This window comes from Gadus chalcogrammus, chromosome 20, assembly GCF_026213295.1.
Source record: "Gadus chalcogrammus isolate NIFS_2021 chromosome 20, NIFS_Gcha_1.0, whole genome shotgun sequence".
Taxonomy (NCBI): domain Eukaryota; kingdom Metazoa; phylum Chordata; class Actinopteri; order Gadiformes; family Gadidae; genus Gadus; species Gadus chalcogrammus.
In genome coordinates, this window is record NC_079431.1 from 5,505,586 (window position 1) to 5,520,990 (window position 15,405).

The following is a 15,405-nucleotide window of genomic DNA, read 5'->3' on the forward strand; positions in this document are numbered from 1 at the left end:
TGCCTTCCAATCCAAACACTGTGCAGCATCGCAACCCTGCAGCCCAGCCCGTGTCAATCACCAGACATTTCCAGCGTCAGTGTGACAACGCCCATACTGCGCTCTGTCCAGGAAAGCCACTAATAACTTCAAATGGGATCCTGCTAATGACTTCCTGTAGCCGAAGCCTTCTGACGCTATGTGGATGGCAGTCGCCACCCACTATTTACTGTACCCCTCACCTCTGACCACTTAAAGCGCGTGGCAGCCTGGTGATTTGTAGAGCAAAGCTTTGTCGGGATATTGACACTCTAATAAACGCAATGCCTTATTAGGTGTTTTTGCATCTGTCCTTCGTAAAATCCTGTGCCATGTTGTGCTGGTACTGCTTTTGCATACATTTTATTTTGGGTTGTTGATAACACCTTCTTGTCAAAATGTAAAGACATACACAATTCTAGGAAATCACAAAGTTTGCTCGAATCGAATGTTGAAAAACTGTTGTTAAACACTTGAATAACAAAAACGTGAATTTCCATTGTCCACCCTGTTGGGGAAGGAAGGGGCACTGGTTACTGCCCGTCCCCTCCCAGTACAACACCTTCAATGGAGAAATAGGCCAAGGTAGGGTCCTGCTCTTTCCCTCTACACCTATCACACTGTTTATTATTGTGTGTTTATACAGCAGTGTTTCATTCACGTAGGCCTAATGTTTCAACCACTCTTTCAAACTGGCGTTGTTGTTATTCAGTAAATTGACTGCTATCGCCATTATTTGAATTAAAGTTGTTTTTTATGGTCCAACTCTGGTGTTGGACTTGAGGCATGCTTCCAAATGTCCCATGATATTGTTAATATTGTGAATATTCATAGACTGTATCAGAGTTTGCCTCTGTGCACTTCACCATCAATGTAATGTGCTGCTACTAGGCCGATGATCAGAGGGCGTAGAGTGATGCCGACAGCTTGGATGGCTGGTTGGATCTGTCCCCCAGCGTTCAAGTCTTTAACTCTAAACTCTTTTCCTCTCAACCGCAACGCTTCACTCCTCCTCCTCCATGTGTCCAGGCCCTTCAGGATGACATGTGTCTTTCACACTGTGATGTCCACGGGGCCTGCCACAGAAACGTGGATTCACCTGGTATTTTGGCAATAGCCTGTATAGCGAGAGACGCATGAATGCTCGTTCTCTGGCCAGCCCCTTTTTCAATTGTCTTCGTTTCCAGTTTCTTTGTAGGTCCTTTAAATGGGTCGTTTTTTATGTCATTTTTAAAACTTGACATCATATTGTGCTATAAAGTTATAGTGTCACAGTGCCAAAAGGCCTGTCTCATCATGTTGGATCAGGGAAGAGTTATAAAAAACATAATGTTTGCAGATCCCTCTTACTTTCATGAGGTTTGTTGAGCATTAAGCGGTTGTGTTTCAGTAAAATACATCCCCGGCGCTCATTCTGTTGTGGTTCATGGTTCCCACAGCTATGACGGTCATGTTTTCCTTTTGGGATCAATCAGTTTTAAGGAAATGTGTCGAGCCTAAATGTGGAATGGATTTAATCTTGCTGCGGGTGGGTGGAATCTGTTCATAAATAGGTATTTTCTTCTACATTATAGATGTTTCTGCTTGTCCTTGCACAGAATGTCTTTAAAGCTTAGCAATATTAAAGGATGATTCAAAAAAGCAAATAGTCTATATATTATTGATTCTGGCTGTGATTATCAAAATCAACTCGTGAGATGTAAGATAAATGATGAAGGACAGGTGCACAGGGAGGGGAAACAGAATACAATGTGGAAAGAGGTGAGGGAATGAGATTAGGTTTTTTTTGGTGAGGATAATTATATAAAAGACGGATACAAAAATCTTTTGAATTGCGCTTGTTTGTGGTTAAACTATTCATTTTAAATAATATAACCATGGACGATTGTTGGAGAATCGCATGGCCTCCTTTCAACCAGAACAGCGACGCGTCAGACGTAATATAATTACCCCTCACTTTGTGTGACTTGCGTTTGAAGGCTGGAATGGGACTAGGGGGGCCTGGAATGGGGGAGTTTGGGGGTACGGATTTCAGGAAACTTCCTGGTGTGTCAGGATCAATTGGGCCTAAGCCAATCTTAATTAAAGGCTCTTGGTCGGCCATGTAGGCGAGGGGGCAAAAGGCATCCTGTGGGTTAGCAGAATGAGGTGTCTGGCATTAGAGCACCAAAGGAGTTTAAGCTTCATTCTTTAAAAAAAAGAAAAGAAAATTGAAGCGAATCAAGCGCATACGTTTCAAGAAGTAGTTTTATTTTTTCATCGTACATGACTGGGTTCAAGGCTATTTCTTTTTAGTTTTCCGCCAGTGATTCTTGCTTTCATCTCAGGCAGTCTGTTGACTAACAGAAAATCAAACCGCTCAATTGAATGCTGCCCGTTCTTTTACAGGGGAAACTGAGAGGAAACAGTTTGATGGATTCGTCATACTTTACTTGACATTTTAGAGTTTTCTCTTAGTTTCTTTGTATGTTGGGTGACTCGCATCTGATAGACACCTGGGCTGTCCAAGGATTTGATACTTTTAACGAGTCGATTTAGAGTTGTCTGGTCGGAAAACGCTGACAGAGACCTCACGTTTTGTATTTTCGTACACAGAGGGGAAAAAAGCTGCAGTTTTCCCAGCTGGCCACTTGGGGGCACAGACAACTTACTAGGGAGAGAGAGCTGAGCTTTGTGTTGCCTGTGAAAGAGGGAGCGAAAAGGAATTTGGGTAGGGAGGGCAGGAGGAGGAGGTGGGGAGGGCATTAATTGAATGGAATATGATCCAAAATACTCTGTACTAAGTCCTGACACATTAGTATCCCAGAAGAGAAGGGCTAAGGCAAATGTCACAGATGTCCTTCTCCCCCTACTTCGCTGCTTATTTTTTCGGCGGGTTGTACTTCCCTTCCAAATCCAAGTGTCAGACAGATACCGCCTTAGTTTGTTTTCGGTCTCCCGAGTGGATATTCTCAGTCCGTCCGTCTGCCAAATATCCGTAAAGTCCAAGGAGGGGTGTGTGTGGGTGTGTGGGTGTGTCTGGGTCTTCAGAGGGTGGGGACAAGGCCCGGGACAGAGTGGATGGAACAGCTTATCGGGGGGCGGCTCACGGCCCCATACTGTTCTTATCTGCTGTATCAGCTGTATTCACCTTACAGGGCGTGACCAGTACAACGTGCGCCCACATCGGGCTCCCATTGGAGACACTGTCTCCGTTGTGTTGACGACAACGTTTTCTTTTCCCCCCCAAGACACGGTGATTGCGCTTGTTAGCTTTCATAAGCAACAGCTCTCCGACTGTTCCATGCGCAGCTTTTGGTCCACTTCAAACATAACCGACCTCTTTGCGTTTTTTTCTGGTTTCTTTTTTTCTTTCTCTTTTTTTTTTTCTTTTTCTCGACCGCCCCCTCCTTCTTTCTTTAATCCTGTTTTCCTTCCATCAGAGGACCCTGGCCACCTGTGGAGTTGCTATGCCATCCATTTTGTTTTACCTCCTCCGCTTCGACTCCATCTCTCTTATTATTGATCTCGCGACTCGTGCCAAAAACAGGTGGAGAATCCCCCTCCACAAACACGCACGCACGCCCGCGCCAACACACGCACACGCACTTGCAACACACACATGTTCCAAAATATCTCCAACGCCAATCTCGTCGGGGTACTTCGCGATGTGGCCGGTAGCGTTCAAAGGGAGCAGCAGGTGTGTTTTATTTATCGTTTGATTGTTCAGATCTTTCATTTGATGGGTGGGCTTTGGCCCTGAGACGTTCCTCTATGTAAATGTACCTGGTGTTGGCGGTGAGCAGGAAGCAGGACTCTCACCTGCAAAATGCAAGTGCAGGCATCAATCTGGTGATGCTCTCTGCCTGTGAAGGGCTGAGGAGGAGAGGTTGCTTAGAACAGGAGAGCCCTGGATGTGTGTGTGTGTGTGTGTGTCAGTGTGTGTGTCAGTGTGTGTCTGTGTGTGTGTGTGTGTGTGTTGATCGGTACGCATGTGTGTGCGTCTGTGATGCTGGGTTGTTGTTGTTAGATTAGGCTTGGGCGTATCTGTCCATATGCCTCGTTTGAGAGTCGGGACACAACTGAATCTTCCTGGCCGTCGGCCAATACAGTATGTGTGTGTGTGTGTGTGTGTGTTGGTGTGTGTTGTTGTGGATGTATGTCTTTCTATTTCTCGCTGTATGTGCTGGTGACCACGGCGTGTCTGCGTTTGAAGTCAGGTCTGTGTGTCCCAGTAGGCCAGTGTAGCTCCTGATCCCTCTTGTCCATGTTATACGTTATAAGGACTTTGGGAAGGCGTGCGCGGTGGGGTGGGTTGCCAGGGGGGCTGTGGGGGGGATATGGATTAGCCCACAGCAGAGTGCATGCTGGTCTCTCTGCCTCCCCATTGGTTAAGGGGCTGCTCAAAAGCAAACACCAATCAATCCCGCCCCCACCCATACCTCCTTTCTCGCTCCCCCATCTCTCCCCCCCCCCCCCCCCCTCTCTCTCTGCCGCTCTCTCTCTCTCTCCACCCTTGTCCCTCCCTCTCTCTCCTCTGATTCTACACCGGAGCCCGTCGACATGTGGAGGAAGAATCTAAGCCCACTGCTCCTACTTGCTCCTCCTCCTTCTTTTCTTCACCACACTTTAATCCTGACTGAAGAAGAAAATGCCCCTCAAGAGAACAAGTATCACACTAGGAATGAAATGTGGAGTCCACCCACCCTCACCCCTCACATATGCACACACACACACACACACACGCACACTTTTATTATTTTCATTTTATTCTTCTTACCTGCCCAGGGACTGCAGATGGAAATGAGCAGTCCCTTTTAGCTATAATCTGTTACAAGCCATCTTTTTACTACTTTTTACTTATAATTAATGAACCTTGTATATGGTCCCTGTTTAAAAAACAAAAAAACGCTCACACTTCTTCTTGGTTGCCGTGTTGGGGGGTGCTAATGTGGAAGGAGGTGACCGTTGTCAATGCAGGGATCACGGCGATGTATTGGCCCTGTGGCCTCAAAGGCCCTCTGAACAGTTAATGGTGACTGATCTCGGGGCCCTGTGAGAGAGGAAGAAAGCTAGGGTCTTTGAAAGGGCTTTGTTGATTTACTAAACGTATTGTTGGTATCAGACATATTTTTTGTTCATGTCCTATATTAGATCTCTCATAGGCTGGGATCTATTAATAGGCACTTTCGTATTTTTTGATAAAGTATTTTGATGAAGACTATGATTTGGTTTGTGACTTCAAATATTTAAATAACTAGGCTCTTTTCTGTTATTTTACACACGCACGCACGCCTGCACACACACACACACACACACACACACACACACACACACACACACACACACACACACACACACACACACACACACACACACACACACACACACACACACACACACACACACATAGTGTCAACGGTGTCGCATGGGAGATGACATCGATGTCAAGACACCTGTGTGACTTCTCTCTAACAAACAAAATGTTTTGCATGACGCAACCTGGGATATTGACCACCTCGCAGCACCTGCTGTCAGGCTGTAGAACGGCCCAGCTAATATCTGCATGAAATAAATGAGATTCTCCCTCTCTCCCAACCCTTTGGCCCTGGCATTGGCCAAAAGGTTTGCTGTCCCAGATGCGAGCTCCATCTGGCCTCGCTCCTCAAGATTGCTTGACCGTTGATAGCAACGGATAGCAAAAACACAAAAACACACGTGGACTGGCTCAGCAAGCATTCTTTCAAATTCAGTTTTCTTCCGGAATCGACCAGAAGATATGCCTCTGGTAGATTAGTCAAACTTTCACAATTCCGTTGCACATTAATATGGCTCATTGACTATGCCTTGATCCGCCTTGCTTTTTGTCCTGCTTTTATATTTTTGTATTATGTTATGGGTTTGAAAGCATCTAATTTGATTATATTAGACCATAGCTGTCAGAACACAGAGCCCAGACTCTCGGATCCCTTTGTAGTTCATCGGGTTGTGGTGTATACGGCTTTGAAGGAGGTCACTCAGCTATCTGGCCCTCAGAAAACATGGACATGGTGACAGCCACATCATCAGGACAACAGACCCCCGTGAGAAACCAAGCTGTCCCATCAACCTGTCCCCCCCCCCCCCCCCTCCCCCCTGCCCCACCACATACCCCATTCCCTCCAGCAGCCCCTCCTGCCACCAGCAGCCCCTCAGCCCCCCCCAGCCCGGGGTTGGTGTGGGGGTGATTTGATCCGGCGTCGTAATGAAGCCATATAAGCCTGTTATTGGCCTGCTTTACGGCTTGTTTTATGAAGGAGAGCCGACAGGCCGATCCCGCAGCGGCTCCTGTCACTTTAACGGACGGCATTACCAAGAGAAAAGGCCACCGACGGGGAGGGAGGCTGGAGCAGCCTGGAGAATGCACCGGGGCCTTTATGTCATCCCCTTACACCACTTTGATGGGCGAGAGGTCTGGCTGCAGGCTATCCACTGTTACATTTTATGTCTGCCACCTTTTGTCACAGGGACATTATTGACGTTTGACCTGTGTCCTTTACCCCCCCCCCCCCCCCCCCCTCCTGCCTCCCCCCAAAACCTCTTCGCTAATCAATTACCACATCGACCCATTAATCAGACAGGGTGATGGCTGGTGAAAAGACTCTGGGGTATGTGTGAAGCATCGCAGGATGGGCCCTGGGGCTAACGTCGGGCAGGCCGTTCACCTGTGGAGCACACTGTGGTGGGGCTTCTGCACGGTGCCGTAGCCCTGGATCGCAGTGTTCGGTGGACGTGCCGTCAGTCTCCCCACAGCTGTAAGAACGAGCGCCCCGCCGCAGCACAAGTCAGTCCGGCAGCATTCCTCCAGGGGAACTGCACTTTGGAATGAGTCAATCACGCAAAAAAACAAGAAGTCAGTTGCCTGGATTTGTGTACGTGTGTCTACGTAATTAGCCCACCGTAGCCCAAAGTCTTGCCAATCATTTTTGGGGAAATGTATGCACACATAAACAATCAAACACAAACACACACGCATTGATTATTTTTAAAGTTGTGACACATGAAAAGAGGCAGCATCCACCCCCGCTGAGGGAGGATCGGGTGAGTTGTTGCTGTTTGGGATGGCCTCTGAAGCGATGGCCCGCTTCCGCTCATAAACTGGCACCAAACAGAGCAATGCTTGGGGAATGAGAGTTAAAGTGGGGTTTTTGTTTTGTTTGTGTGTGCTGCTCCTGCTGTTCCCACAGAGGTTATGCAGAAGCCTAATGGTGTTTAGGGTGCAAAGAGAAGCGACTCAGACACACAGACGGCCGATAGAACAAATCAGAGGCCCGGGGAGCCCCAGCCCCAACAGACTTTGATTAGGTTTGTTTTTAGTTTTTGGGTTGGTGTTTGCCTGTGTGTATGTGTGTGTGTGTGTGTGTGTGGACTAATGCCATCTCCCCAGTTCACCATGTCTTTGCCAAGTCTTGAGCCAAAACAAAGAAGTTTCTGGGAGCGAAAGTCAGGCAGAGGAAGGACTGCGGGCTAATAACTGCCGCCTACTCCCAGTCCCAACGCACCCCCCCAGCCCCCCAGCCCCCGCCCTTCTGTTGATCCGGGTCCAGGCGACACTAAGTCAGGCCTTGTGGGTTTAGTGGAGTGGGGTGACACTTCTTGTGTGGATTTTTCAATTCTTCAGCATGTCATTCGGCCATTGTCCCCCGTCCCTTTTCTCCTCGCTCCTTCTGCCGAGACGAGTCGTGTCATCCCCTCGTGATCGCCACTTTTGTTGCCTTTGTTTGTTGGCCCTACCTCAGAAGTCCATCTTGTCTTTTATCCGGGCTGCCTTTTCATGCATAAGGGAACAGTTGTGTGCCTGTTGTGGGGCTGTTCCACTGCATTTCCACCAGTGGGGTATCCTTTCATACTCTTCAAACCGCTACAATGGGGGCTCCCAGGGCTTGAATGGTCAATGCAGAGTGCACAGTCTTAGAGAGCCCACTCATTTTGTTTTGGCAGAGTCAATAAAAATGCAAAGTTGAAAGCTCACCCCCCTCATGCCCCCATCCCCAAAGCGGTCACTTGATTGACCTTTTTTTTCATGCCGTCTGCTCAATTATATTTTAATGATCAAATCATGCATTGTATAAGTTCCTCTCGAGTTAATTAATGGACTGAGGATGTGTTTCCATGTGCCAATAACAATGGGACCAATAGCATTTGGAAAAATCATTTGATCTTGATTTAAAACGGAACCACTGACGAGCACAAATACAAAACTAAATGCATGCAGAACGCCAAAGGAGTTGATTCGGTCTCTCTCCGGCCGGGCAGCTCAGAGCTCTCTGGCCTTTTTCCTAGCTATAACGCCCAGATAAAGACATCTCCTGCAGTCAAAATCTTCCTTCTTGTGAGAGGAAGCAGAGTTCCACTGGCTCTGTTCAGGGGGATGAGAGGAAGCGAGGCTGCCGTCTTCCCCGGGCATTAAGGGCAGAGGCCGCGCACAAAAGACATTGTGTCGCACAATTGTGATCCGGGAGAAAGCAGAAGGGGGATTTGGCGGCAGGGATTACAGGTAGCCACATTGGCCGCCAGAGATAACTGCCAAGATTTTGTGCTCATTGTGCAGATTAAGGCGTAAAACCCACTGTAATCGGAGCAGGGCGAGGGAGGGAAGGCATGAATGGGGAGGAGGAGAGACAGGGCGACATGGAGATGCTCACAAGCTTTTCATGTTAAGAGGAGTGGGAGAGGCCAAGACAGAAAGGTAACATCAATGTAAACACATACAGCTGGACAATGGAAGCAGGGGATCAATGGATCGAAAAAAGTACAAAGAACGCTTCGGGCACTGTTAATGTTTAAGCAAATCTTGTTCTGGCTCAAATCAAAACAAATCCACAAATTCAGAAAAAACATTTGATTCTAAATTCTGTTCATTTGTAAAGAATTAATAAATAAATGAGATAAAGGACAAGCAAACAAGTAATTACATCCAGAATCTGTTTGTCGGCTGCCACCATCCCCATTCCATTTTCATTTTGTCCACTGAAGTCCTCCCGTCCCCGTGCGCAGTACAGGGCTTCCCTCAGTTGCAGTCCCGGGTGGTCAAGATGAGGCTAGAAGCCTGCTGAGCCATCGGTTCTCGCTTTAGACCGCTCGTGGCCAGGCAAAGAGAGCGGGATACCAAAGACCAGAGAGATAGACAAAATAATAGGAATGATGTGTTTGAGTCCACCTCTGCCCCTGCGTGTGCTGTGTGGTTAATTCTTCAACATTTCCCGTTCCAAGCGTGGTCGTGTATTCAGACCCGGGGCTGTGTGAAAATGCATGTCCGTGCACACACACGCACACATGTATTCTCACACACACACACACACACACGCACGCACATACACACGCACACACACAGCTTCACGCTGGGCAGAGGACAGGCTCACGATTTGTTTTAGCCCCCGTTTGTGCTCGAAAGATGTGCGAGACAGGAAGGTGGGCTCGGAGGACCAGATAAATATTGATGACTTTTTTGGTACGTTTTGTTTAACACCCATGGCCTCCGTGGTAGGGATGCAGGGTCTGTTGTTGACGCATTGGAACATTAATACAATTAAAAAAAGTCCCCTTCTTATTTCTTCATCTCTGCTTATTTCCCAGCACATTTTATCTGGAAACAGCCCAGAATGTCATTAGCATTTTTAAGTGATTGTGATTACAACGGGGTGGAGAAGGGTAAAAAGGAGATAAACACAGATCTTAATTTTGTGCGTTTCTGACACGGCTTCTGGCTGCGCGGCAATTGTGTGGAATCTGCATATTGCGAAGAGAACCTGCTGTCGTTCTCTGGTTCGGTGGTGGTCTGTTATCAGCTGAATTACATGTGTAAGGATGAGTTGTCAACTGTGTTTGGCTATTACGCTGCCAGTCGGAGGCCATATAGTTATCACCAGTTGGTACCGAACATCAGCAAAAAGTAATGAATAATTGCCTTATTAATCGCCTTTCAAACCTCACCCAGACCACTAATTGGGTATTCAGTATGAACTGCTGGACTCTGATGTTTGTCACATTGGACATAAGAGAACGTGTGAGCCACAAAGTGTAGAAAGGAGCTTTCCGGATGTATGACTTCAGCAAAGGTGCTCAGGAGACAGTTTAAGGAGGTAGATGTACAGCAGTGACTCATGTCTGTCCAGCTGGGAGGTGAGGAGGGATAGAGAGACATTGGAGTGCAATACAAGGCGGCACACTTCAATATCTAATGTGTCGTAGTGTACTTTTGAACCAAAGCGGCCTAAGCAGTGAGTGTCAGATCATCAGAGACTATGTGGATGGGACTGAAGCTCCCATGAGAGTTTTCTGCTTTTTTTCAAAGCGCTTTGTCCACATGACAATGGCGCCTCTTCTGATGCTCAAGATAGAAAGATCCTAATCTGCATGTATGATATTGCTGCATGTATGATATTGCTGGAGGGGGGGGGAAAAGGACAAGGTCACCTGTCAAACGTTTCACTCGCGCTATCGGTCAGTGTAAGATTAAAGATGAAAGACACACGTAGCACCGTGTGAGGATCTCCACACACTTTTCAGATTCAATTGTCTTCCATTCTTTCATAGCTTATCTCAGATCTTAGATACCAACCCCTCACCACGGTCCATGTCCTCCCAACGTATCCTTGCATCCAAGTTCCGCCGTAGCTCCGGTCCGTCTCACTAATGAGAACCAGTTAACTCAAGCCGGGGAAGAAACACACACGCTCACTTGCCTCTGATCTGGGAACAGTAAAGTCAGTTGCTGCGGCCCGTTCCCACCACTTAACACGTGGTGAGGCAGTGGTTGTCTGCCCCCATGTTTTCATTATGGTAAGAAAAAAACATGTGTGAACACGTACTTGGACTCTCCACGCAGTGCTAATGTACGAAACATGTAGGAGGGTTAAATGTGGGTGCAAATGTCCACCAGATGTGGACTGGTGGAAATAAAGGGATCCAGCGTGAATGTAGCGGGCTTATTTGGGATTGATATCGGGCCTTTTTGATATCGGAGCAAGGGACTTACCAAAGCCTGCTTTTAAATCTGTTCCCGCTTTTAAAACTACTGAATTTGATGGAAGTAATTAGCATTTTTTTTACTCTAACCACTTGCTGTGCCAAGGTTCAAGACTTAGTTGGATGCTCAAACTTGAGATTAAAAGCTGCCTTTTTTCTTCAAAAAGCATCGTAGCAAACATGTGACACATTCCTGCACAGGAAAGGGAATTTATTCCCCTTGCGCAGCGCTTTTGCAGTGTTAGAGAAATGTTGTAGTTCAAGCCTCCGGGATGCTGCGAGGGATGGCTCAACACGTGCATGTGTTTCCGTCCCCTCACGCAAACGATTCCCACATGCATAATAGCATAGGGACCTTGTTTAATATGCATATGATGTAGTCACACAATGTGTGGGGCTTTGGCGAACCTATGGTTACTGTATGATGTTAATTGTAGACCGCGGGTCACAAATACTCTCCTGGCTCCATGCCTAAAGCCGGAGATCAGAGGAAATTAATGCAGGTTATGACAGCATTTAGGAATGTATATTGAAAGTCCCGCATGGGCAATTAGATGAGAAAGACAGATTAATGCGGCGCTCCAGATGTCAGACATCAGTCTTTCATGGTATGTTCCACATTTAGTGTGTAATCTTGGTACCGTGTCTTAAGCCTGTTTCACCCATATAGACCAGCCAGTGTACTGTATAGCCTCGCACCCCCGCAGTGGGAGAATAAAGAGAGGGAGTGAAGATAAGCAGTAGGATGGAAGTTCAAATGGACGAGGGAGAAAAATACTGATTTGGATGGATTTTGGTTTCCTTTTCGGACCTTTGCTGTTGGCGTCAGCTGATTTCGGCCTTGTCCCTTTCCCTCTTTGATGGCTATCGCAGCCATTAGGGAGACCGAAGCCCCTTACACACACACACACACACACACACACACACACACACACACACACACACACACACACACACACACACACACACACACACACACACACACACTCACTTCCTTTTCTCTTTTTAATGAAATCTATTCTTTAATTATGGCCGCCATCTTCTTGTAAGCGTACCCCACTTACATTATAATTTATTTGCCTTTCAAGTGGGCACTTAAAATACCTTTTTAACATTCACCCTGGAGCTGTATGCGCTGAATAGAGAGGACTTCATTTGGGTCTCAACAGCCCCCCCCCCTCCCCCCTCCCACACTATGCACCCCCAGCCCCCCCCAGCCCCCCCTCCTTCTCCAACCTCCTATTTTCCTTTCTAATTTTGCTGTTTGCTTTTTTTTTTTGTCTCGGCCCGTCAATGCGGGCCCTGTAGCTCATTGTCCCCTGAAGTGATGGCAAGATCCTCCTCTCTCTCCCTCTCTCTCTCTCCCCCCCTCCCTCCCTCCCTCCCTCCCCTCCCCTGATCCTTTTGCATAACCCCCGTCCTCCCCCAGCCATCAATCCCTTTGTGAAATATAGCTACTGTCCCCTCACCCCAACAGTGCCGTGCGGAGGGGCCCTGCGGAGGCCCCCGGTACCTGGGAACAGTAAAAAGCTCTCAGGGGGGCCCCTGGCCACCTGAATGTGTTTTAATTGCCTGTTACAGCCTCATCATCTCCGTCCAGATTAAGACTGATTGAGCGACTGGAGGGCATTTTGTGGGGAGCGTAGTTGACAGGATTAAATGGCCATTGAAGTGGATTCAGCTCCTTAGGAAACAAAAGGGGAATACTTGAGTTGGTCGCTCCCCCCCCCCCCCCCCCCCACCCTCCTCCCCTCGTAGCTAGGAATATACCCCCCCTCTGTCTCTCTCTCAAGAACTCCATCCACACGTATGATCCCTCTGAGGAGAGAGATAGAGAGTGAGACGTTTCCCCCCACTACTGTAATTAGATATATCTGATCCTAATCATACAGGCTATTCATTTTGCGGCTGTCCCTAATTGTTTTTGCAGCCAATCTGACAGAACAAATAATTAAGATGTGCGTCATGATTGCGATTACTGGTGTGTGTGTGTGTGTGTGTGTGTGTGTGTGTGTGTGTGTGTGTGTGTGTGTGTGTCTGTGTGCATTTCCACACTTGACTGCACTCATTTGAGCACGTTGGTGCGTACTAAGGCCATACGCATTTGAATTAATTGTGTCATCATGCAAGTGACAGTTGCCGAACCAAATAATAAGAAGCAAGGCATAATTTAAATTATACTCTTAAATCAAAAGTTTCATTCTATACTGGGAGATGGCCATGCCCTAATTCTTTGCGTTTTTTTTATTTGGTCTTCAAAATTCTGGTTTCAACTAGACCTGGGGTTCAGCTACAGAGGACCTCATATCACTGCAGTCCCTCATTTAACTATAGAGGACCTCTTTTAAATAAAGCGGACCTCTCCACACATCCCAATCACCGAGCACTTTAACCGACTAGCCCGGAGCACTCTGGTGTCTTGTCATGTAGATGCAGCATGCTTATCCCCTTGCCCCTAGCTCCTCTCAAATGGTCATTAGCATCTGAGTGTCTCCTGTGTTTGCTTGAGTTTGTTCTCAACAGTGGGCGTCAAAGCAAGGGTCAGCAGGCCTCATCCACTTCAATGGAGGACGGGGAGAGGCAAAATAGAGGCTCAGCTAAATGAAATGTGTCCAGACTTTCACTCGTTTACTGCTCAAGGAGTGTATGCGGGACCTTTCCGCCCAAGGCATCACTCCGTGCAAACACCTTACGTTCAATAGCTAATGAATTAATCAATGGATGCACACATGCATATTTCCATTATTCATTGGCCATGTTGACCCAGAATGATATGTGCACATAAATCATTTAGACAACGCTTAGTGTGTGTGTGTGTGTGTGTGTGTGTGTGTGTGTGTGTGTGTGTGTGTGTGTGTGTGTGTGTGTGTGTGTGTGTGTGTGTGTGTGTGTGTGTGTGTGTGTGGTGGGGTTTATCCATAGGTCTTCCTGTTGGCATGCATGGCAAGTTTGTGCCTGTGTGTGTGCTCACATCTGTTTGGTGTGCAGCCATGCCTGTGTGTGTGTGTGTCTGTGAGTACCTGTGTGTGTGTGTGTGTGTATCCCTGGGTGTGTGTGACGGGTGTGTGTCTCTGTGTGTGCGTGCACGTGCCCCTGTGTGATGATGACTGTATGTGTGCGTCTGACAGGGCCAGGGAGCTGCTCTCGCCTGGAGCCTGGCAGCGGCGTGCGGCGGGGTGCGGGGGTCATCTCCACACGGCGTGCCCCTCTCTGCAGCGGCAGCAGCAGAGCTACGTGGCGCGCAGGGCGGTCCTCTACTGCCCCGGAGATGACAGACGCAAGCTGGCGAAGCTGGCCACGCTGGACGTGGACTGCGCCGTGCTGGACTGCGAGGACGGGGTGGCCCTCGGGAGGAAGGTACTTCAAAATAAAAGAAACAGAATCGAACCGACAAAAATATATTTAAATTGTTTGATACACATTAACACACGCACACACGGATGTCGCGATGTTCTTTGACGTTTGAGCGGATCCGTCGCGACGAGACGCGGACACACAGCTGTGGAGGCCTACAGGATTAACTTTTTATTTTTTTTTAATTTCCTCTCCCACCCCCCTTTTTTTTCTTTTCTTTTTTTCACGGACAGGTGCTAGGTCTTAATCACTGAAAGGAAAGCTACCTAAGTAAGATGTTTAAAACAAGCACATTTCAGCCTATTATGCAGGCATAAAGGCAGCGCCGGCCCCCCTATCGGGGTCCTTTAAAACAAGGTGACCACGTCCCACTGGGCGAACAGCGGGAAAGCAGCAGATGCAGCAGGTTAAAAGCATTCTCCTCCCGCCCACGCCGTCGCCCCATTGGCCCCGGCGGACTGCCCATGAAATTGTGATTGGAGGGCGGGAATGGAGAGAAAAAAGGGAGAAAGAAAGAAAAGGGGGGGGGGGGGGGGGAAAGTAAAATAACAAAGGATTTTAAGTCATGATAATAAAGATGATAGATATGGCTGGAGGCTGTTCCTGTAGAAAGCAGGAAGACAATTGAGTCAGTGATGGGGGGAGGAGGTCGAGCTTGTGTGTGACTGATGTGACTGACTGGGGGGAAAAAAAAGAAAAACGTTGACCCTGCCTTGCGAAGGAGTCGGTGGATGTCACTGATTTCCTGTCTTCATTAGGGCCGTGAGGGTGAAGATATGGAGAGGAATGCATGGGCATTGTGTAGCGGCCATTGAGGCCGGGGTCCGGGTGGGGGGGGGGGGGGGGGGGGGGGTAGGGGGGGTGAGAATACACAGCTCTGGGCCTCTGTCAGGATGCGTGCTCTGTTTTAATGAAGCCCTGTGGCTGTACATTTATGTACCACATATAGCCTGTGCATCTTCAGGGCGTGACCACCTTTAACAGGGAGGGTCAAACAAACGTTTCCAGGACATAGATTGACATGATTCAAAAGTATTGCAAAGCCGT

The 15,405-nt window shown here is 47.9% G+C and overlaps 1 protein-coding gene across 1 annotated transcript in view; it reads left to right on the forward strand.

Annotated features, from left to right (window-relative positions):
- Positions 1 to 15,405, forward strand: part of clybl (citrate lyase beta like) — a 55,981-nt gene that overhangs the window by 14,427 nt on the left and 26,149 nt on the right. Inside the window, exon 2 of the mRNA XM_056580053.1 lies at positions 14,133 to 14,361. Within this exon, the coding sequence (XP_056436028.1) occupies positions 14,133 to 14,361 (229 nt within the window). The remainder of the gene's footprint in view (positions 1 to 14,132; positions 14,362 to 15,405) is intronic.